The sequence below is a fragment of the Helobdella robusta genome (assembly GCF_000326865.2).
Source record: "Helobdella robusta unplaced genomic scaffold HELROscaffold_30, whole genome shotgun sequence".
Classification (NCBI taxonomy): Eukaryota; Metazoa; Annelida; class Clitellata; order Rhynchobdellida; family Glossiphoniidae; genus Helobdella; species Helobdella robusta.
In genome coordinates this window covers 233,763-241,645 of record NW_008704502.1, presented here as the reverse complement: position 1 = coordinate 241,645, position 7,883 = coordinate 233,763, and the positions used below count along the sequence as shown (strand labels likewise).

The window sequence follows — 7,883 nt, the reverse complement described above, 5'->3', positions numbered from 1 at the left end:
TTAATCGGAATCCTCGCTGGATGACCTTCTGATGTTGCAGGTCTCAACGAGTTCGGCAACCGAATCAACCACAACAGGTCTACCGGACTCTGAGACTTTCATTGGCTTGATCACTCCCGACCTGTCAGTCAAAAAAAAAGACATCAACAATTACAGTTTAAACCTAACATAGACCAAAGCATGAAGACCTCGCTATGATATCTAGTCTTATTTTGTATCTTTCGGGTCCAGCGATATTATCTAGTCTTATTTTGTGTCTTTCGGGCCCAGCGATATTATCTAGTCTTATTATGTATCTTTCCGGCTCGGATGTTTGTTTGAAAGGGCCCGGAAGATATCAAATGAAAAATAAAATATACATAACACAGAAACTATAACATTTCTAATGTATTATGTTGTTTCCTGTTCTATTTTACATAGATATTGAAATAAACATCCAAGGCCCTACGACAAATCGCGTTGACTGCTGCCACATCAGCCACTCGTTAACCTCTGCAGTTGGTCGATCTTGTTCAGTAGTTCGTTGGCCACATATTCCTTCTGTTCATCGCTCATGTCATCCATCACGTTCGCCTTTGGCTCCTCCCACCGACCGGTCACCGGGTTGACACTGTCGTGTGATTGGTCAATTGAGATGGCGTGGAGTGACGTCATTGTATAACAAGCGATGGCACAATTAATTCGTGAAATATCACATACGACCACGTGGCATGATCCCATCAATAATAACCAAAATATCAATTGGTAAAAGTAACATACAGACACGACACAATTATCCAATTATACAATGTTTGTGTATCACGTCAAAAACAACTACGTCTCATCTTCCCATCCCTCCCACCATCATTTTCTCAGATCCTTCATACAAACTTCTCCTTCAGTTTGGCATACTCCTCAGTTTCTGAATCTTCAGACTCGCTAGAGTAGAGAGGTTGAGAGCTGCTGTTGTTGATGCCAGCCATCAGTCCTCTCTCTGCCAGCAAACCCGCTGCATTCCCGTAGCCAGTGTACTTTATGAAGCGTCCACCTGTTTCCATCATGCCATGTCACGTGATGATAACACGTGACACGTGTTATAGTGTGGTGTTACGGTTTGATGATGTTACAAGATTTACATGATGTTACGTCATCATTTGATGCCGTGACGTAATGCTATCACGTGATGTTGTAGCATCACGTGGTGAGGTGACGTTGTGATGTGATGGTGGGTGTCATCGCGAAACGTTTTATCATGAATTAAACATGATGATGCAGCTACAACAGTGCAGTCAAATAACAACAACAACACCAACAACACCAACAACAACAACCGCAATCCACAACCAAAATTAATCATACTATTTTCTTTGCAGAGGACGAAGATGAAGTCGGCCGATAAACTTTTAATCTCAAAACTGTTGTGGGTGAACAGCTTGCACAGTCTGACCAATCAAACAATCAATGTTTGTTTGTTTGTTTGTAAATAACTTTTAGCTAAATCGTCGTCGTCATCATTAGATTAAAAATTTTTTGATCACAAAATATCAATTAGAGTAAAAGAAACACGTGATAATGTTACCCTGTGATGACTTTGCCGTGTAATATTATAATCTGATGATGATCACATGAAATCAAAAATGTTTCATGGACCACTTCACATGATCCCTTCTACCCAACACTACCAACATCATTCATCTCCAAGACCATTCCCACTCCCCCCCCACCCCACTTCCATCCTCGTCTTCATCATCTTAACCATCACCATCTCAACCATCTTCACTAACTTGTTCCTCAATAGGTGACCTTCCTCTGGCAGCTTCCTCACCTCGTCACCGAGATAGGGCAGAATCTGGGTTAAAGGTTAAAGGTCAATCTCTCTTGTGCACATGTACATGATGCGTCAAACAAGTGGCCGATGTATTCAGTAGACGAAAAAATAAGTAATCAATAATCATAAGTAAATAAACAGTCCACAAGCAACGACGACAACAACAACCACCACTAAGACACACAAAAAACAACTAAGCAACCATTTCGTTATTAGTTACTGCAACAACTTAAACAAGATCTCAAACAACTACACTCATACTTTCAGAACAGCATAAACAACATCTTAAACAACTACATTTATACTCTCAAAACAACACAAGCAACATTTTAAACAACTGCACTCATACTTTCAGAACAGCATAAACAAACCTGCATTCGACAGTACTTCCTTATGATCCTGTTGGCACGACACATGCGGCATAAACTGTGCAAAATAGGGCAGAGAAGTTCATTGGATGCACCACTTGGGCTTGCCTGTGTGTATGTGTGTGCGTGAGTGTTTGTATGTGCGTGTGTGTTTGTATGTGCGTGTGTGTGAGTATGTGTGTATATGTGCAGTGTTTAGTGCTTGCGTGTGCTGTATGTATCTGTGTGTGTGTGTGTGTGTGTGTTTCTTTGTATGTATGCCTACATTTTTATATGTGAGATCAAACGTGTACATGCTAACAAAGTTGTTTGAAAAGCACAATTGCTATCATAATAGGAAAACGCACTGGATGGCTCGATATTGAATGAAGTTACGCAGAAATAATGACGATGAAGAATTTTTAGTGGAGAGTATTCCGATGTGAGCAGCGGTGAATTTCAGTTTATTTGAAAACTAGCAATGATACAGCAGTACAACCCATCAGATGGCCCATACAAGTAATAATACAAGAGAGTTTCTTACTGAAATATCTCACCATAGAACGAAACGCACAGGCCACCGACATTAATATGATAAGGATATCATTCATAAATGATAAGGATATCATTCATAAATGATAAGGATATCATTCATAAATGATAAGGATATCATTCATAAATCACACCTGGTCTGAATCTGATGAGCATAATAACTTGAGAAAATATCGGATCAATACGCTTCAAGCAGCACATCTAGACCTCGAGAAAGATGGTACGAGGTCATATTACAAAACCAAGTTCTTTCTTTCTTTTTTCTCCATAAAATTAAATAACATGTATTCACAGAGCGTAATGTGCTTTTTAAACTCAACAAAAAATCCATCTATCGGCTAAAGAACCAACATCAGCTCATACAACGTCGGTAACCTTCAGCATTCATCACCAGCTGACCTTGTCCAGTTGAATTTTGAGGAATTCGAGGAGGACGATGATGGCGTCCATGTTCTTGCCCTCGTACTCACTGTCCTCACAGGTCAGCAGGTGAGTGACCTTGATCTCTGCAGGGGTCAACAGCTCTTCATACGAGTCACTGGGCACTACTGTTAGCAGGTGCACTGTGTGGCTGTTTCACGTGGTATGTATGGTCTTATGGTATGGTCATATGGTGTAGTTTTATGGTGTGGTATTATGGTTTGTATATATGGTATGTATAGTCTTGCGTTGTATAAATATTTGTAAACATTGTTTATTTATGCGTGTGAAAGAATACTGTGTAAGGTCTGCACTATGTGTTTAAGAGTAATTTATTTATTTATTTACACTCCAAGTTAACTAGCTAACTATGGCAGCATACATTTGTGAATTACTTCATTTTTGACTAGTGGCTACATAAACTGATACGCTGAAACAACAGCTTAAACGCTAGAACACACAACAACTTAAACTCTAGAATACACATTCAATCCAGGGAGAGCAGTCTCAAATCTGACTCCGACAGGGTTTAAGCATCTATTTATAAAATCAAAAAGCAATGTGATATCACTGATAGATATAGAATGCTACTGGAAAACTTTGAAATTGTGAACAATCCCATATACAGACAACAAATAATATTGTTGTGATGATGCTTAAAAAAGGATTATTATATGTTGGCCTTTGTAATTTAAAAAAAATGAAATTGAAGTTTCATCCAATGATAAGTTTTTGATTTACTTAGTATTGTATTTGAAGAAATTTATAAAAATTGACAGACCAATGTAGTTCGTGTTTCTTATCGGCTGATTGTACTGGGCAGAGGAGGAGGTCATGTAGGACGCTGACCAACCTCATGAAGTGAGCCTCTTCTTCCTGTCGGTGGTCATTTACGTGTAAGTGGTCAATTGTAAGTGTGGCTGGTCAGCTGTGCAGTTGGTCAGACATAAATAGGAAGAAAACCTAGCAATAAATACTAATGAATGATTAACTCATATTAAATGTAAGATCAACTTGAACAATCCTGTTAGTCGGAATGGATCCTTAACTGATAACAACGAACGACATTCATGAAGCTAGCAGCAGCTTCAAGAAGTAGCAAAAATATTCATAATCAAACTCAGCAAACATTCACAGACGACGGGCAAGAAAACCACCTCATTCAGCGAGCCCTCGACGATCGTGATGTTAAACAGGACCTTCAAGACCTCAATGCACAAGTTGACGTGCGACGAATCGAGAGATCTGATTGGCTCCTCTCCAGGCTGCAGCATCAAATCAAGAACTTCTATTAAGTAGGTCAGTCCGTGGAGGTCGTAGCGTAGTTTTGGTCTGAGACAGGGAATGGTCAATGAAATTAATGGTAGTGAATCTCTATTTGGATCATCATCGCTGGCGTGAATGGGTGTGTCATGCGATGAGTGTATCATATGATGAGTATGTCATCCGATGAGTGTATCATGATGAGTGTATCATGATGAGTGTATCATGATGAGTGTATCATGATGAGTGTATCATATGATGAGTATGTCATCCGATGAGTGTGTCATCCGATGAGTGTATCATGATGAGTGTATCATATGATGAGTATGTCATCCGATGAGTGTGTCATCCGATGAGTGTATCATGATGAGTGTATCATGATGAGTGTATCATGATGAGTGTATCATATGATGAGTATGTCATCCGATGAGTGTATCATGATGAGTGTATCATGATGAGTGTATCATGATGGGTGTATCATGATGAGTGTATCATATGATGAGTATGTCATCCGATGAGTGTATCATGATGAGTGTATCATGATGAGTGTGTCATCCGATGAGTGTGTCATCCGATGAGTGTATCATGATGAGTGTATCATGATGAGTGTATCATATGATTAGTGTGTCATCCGATGCTATACATTTCGTCATACTACATTAACGTAATCATATGATCAGTATCTAATAATCCAATTGTCGTCATCTACAATTTCAATTCTCCTAACCATCATCACTGCTGTTAGTTACCGTCTTTATAAATTTATCATCAATATTAAGCATCGTAACCGACGAAAACATGTTTATTTTAGAAGGCCAAAAGTTGTGATAATATTTGATAAGTTATGAAGATGAGGAGGAGAATGAAGATGATACGGTGGTGATGATGGTGGTGATGATGGTGGTGATGATGACGGCCAACCTGATTGCTGAGTTGAGACCGGTTATTAGGTGCAGTAGCTTCATGTCAAACAACTGGCAGGTGATATAGGAGGGTGGTGATTGCGTTATAAAATGATTCATATAATGAGGACGGTGATGACGATGTGATAATGGGAATGATATGATTACACGCGATAATGATGATGATGATGGTGACGTCATATGGCAAAAAAAATCATGATGTCAGGTGATGGTGACGTCATTTGATAAAGGGAACGATGATGTCATGTGTGATGATGACGCTGATGTGATAATAAATGATAACAATGTGTTGGCACAGATCCACTAACCAACTCATCGTCATCATATTATCATATGATGATGAGTTTGGTTAGTATGAATGGTTAGGAGACAACAACACGGGAAACCATTTTTCTCCGCCTCTGCCTCTAAAGTGACTAAACTTTTGAACGATGGTCGTTTGAAAGAAAAGTATAATAATGATGAAGATGATTGATAGGAATGATATTAACGATGATATGAATCATGATAAGAATGATAAGAACCTTGATATCGTGGAGTAGATACGGATCTTTGTATATCTTCAACCTATCAACGACACCGTGCACGCAGTAACTTGTACTGAAGAGTTTCAATGAGCACATTTTGAAAAAATTTTAAAAACTATTAAGAGATTAATTAACTGATTAATTAATTAATTAATTAATTAATAGAATAATACAAAGTTGTGAAAAGTTTCTTCAACTAAAAATGTACATCAATCTTCAAATGAGTCAACAAAAATTGATCAGACAGAAATTGAAATCAATAAATCAGTTAAACCACCACACAACCCTACAAAAAATAAGAGAAGCTGTCAAATTGAGAAGCCTAAATTTTTATACACACATACAATCAGCTATCTTATCAACTAGCCAATCATATGGCTTAGCAATCAACCAACGAAACCTAGCAGCTAATCAAATGACTTATCAACTAATCAACCAAGCTATCAAACGACTATCAATCAGCCAAATATTAAAATTAAAATGATTTATCAACCATTCAATCATCCAGCCAACCAGCCAACCTGCATTCATTCAGCGCCAGACTGCTGTTGAAAACCAAGTTACATAGACATTTCTGAGCTTCTACAATAACTGGTATTTAGAATTGGAAAAAAGCTACACTTATACTTGAATGCACATTACAAACATTCAACGTACAATATCAAGTTAAAATTGCATATATATTCTTGTGAAAATGGTGAACAAAATTTGTGATAACAAATGTTTATAAATAAAAAAAATCAAACATAATACTCGCAAAAATTCCATTTGAGCTAATTTTAGTTTTTTATCTAAATATAATTGAATGAGTAGATAGAAAAAAAAGAGAGTGAGAAAGAGAGAGAGAGAGAGAGAGAGAGAGAGAGAGAGAGAGAGAGAGAGAGAACAGAAACCTTCAAATTCCTGCACATTGGGAACACGAGCTGAAGCAAGTTGGGCACATTGAAGAACAGTCTGCACGTGTCCTGCTTTCAAGATATGCTCAATGAATAACTTATCCCTGCTTAAAATTTTGATGCATTCCAGTATCAAACATTTTAAATGGTTGTCTGCAGTGTCGGTGAGTTCTTTCAGCAGGCCTTCGAATATTAACTGTGTTTGGGATGATAAGTGTATAAATTAAAACTAATGATAGTTGTTAATAACTGCAATATATCAATATTCAAAAAAAAAAATTTATTAGTAATCAAGTTGAAAGTAAAAGTTAGCTCACTGATTTATTTTCTTCTGTGATGTTGGATATCAACGTGACATTCTTGTTCTGAAATTTTATAAAAGACATTTATAAAAAAAAATGAAAGTACCAGTAAGCACTTCAATATTTTATTCAGTTATCATCATGAATATCATTATATTATATTATACGATACAGTCCCCATATTCAAAAAAGAGACAAAACGAAATGAAATGAAATAATCTGTCATAGTAGATTGAAATAAAAATTAATAAAAACAACAGTAAAATTATAATATATTTATTTATATTATACTTTGCGGGTAGGTCAAATTCAAACTTTTAATTCAATTCAATTAATAACGAAAAATAGCATAATGTAGAATTGTAGATGGAACACAATTAAATCTTAAACTTAAATACGAAAGCTGGAAGTTTGGGACAATCACTAACTTCACTAATGAATGATTCCAGACATTTTTGGAGTGCTGCAGAACCAGCACAAGATGTTCCTTCTTGAAAAAACAACTCCAACAAATTATTCATCATGGATTAATTAAGAAGTAGGTTAGCAAGTCAATCAATTGCTATTGAATTTATATTTTATATTACTTTATTTCTAATTTTATTACAAAAAAAATGTTTGTTTTGCGTTCGTGGAATGGGAAAAATGAAAATTAAAAGTTCGAAATAAAAAAAATACCCAATAAAAAAAAATATTAAGAAAAGAAATTTATCTTCTAAAAAGATGATAAATGAATGGATATTATTTATATTATACAACAAAATAAAAAAGTTTGAATTCTATTATTGCAGATTATAAAACATGACGACACAATTTTTATTCAATGGGACGAGAGAAATGAACATG

General features: G+C 36.4%; 1 protein-coding gene across 1 annotated transcript; it reads right to left on the bottom strand.

Moving 5' to 3' along the window:
* HELRODRAFT_174453 (hypothetical protein) lies at window positions 1–7,558 on the bottom strand (the record flags this gene model as incomplete). The annotated part of the gene is made up of 13 exons (XM_009021908.1): window positions 1–121; window positions 491–610; window positions 871–1,027; window positions 1,339–1,421; window positions 1,764–1,828; window positions 2,179–2,283; window positions 3,106–3,277; window positions 3,908–4,002; window positions 4,284–4,518; window positions 5,311–5,363; window positions 5,908–5,912; window positions 6,733–6,931; window positions 7,466–7,558. The coding sequence occupies 13 exons, from the start codon at window positions 7,556–7,558 to the stop codon at window positions 1–3; spliced, it is 1,503 nt and encodes a 500-aa protein (XP_009020156.1).
* Between the last annotated feature and the right edge of the window lie 325 nt (window positions 7,559–7,883).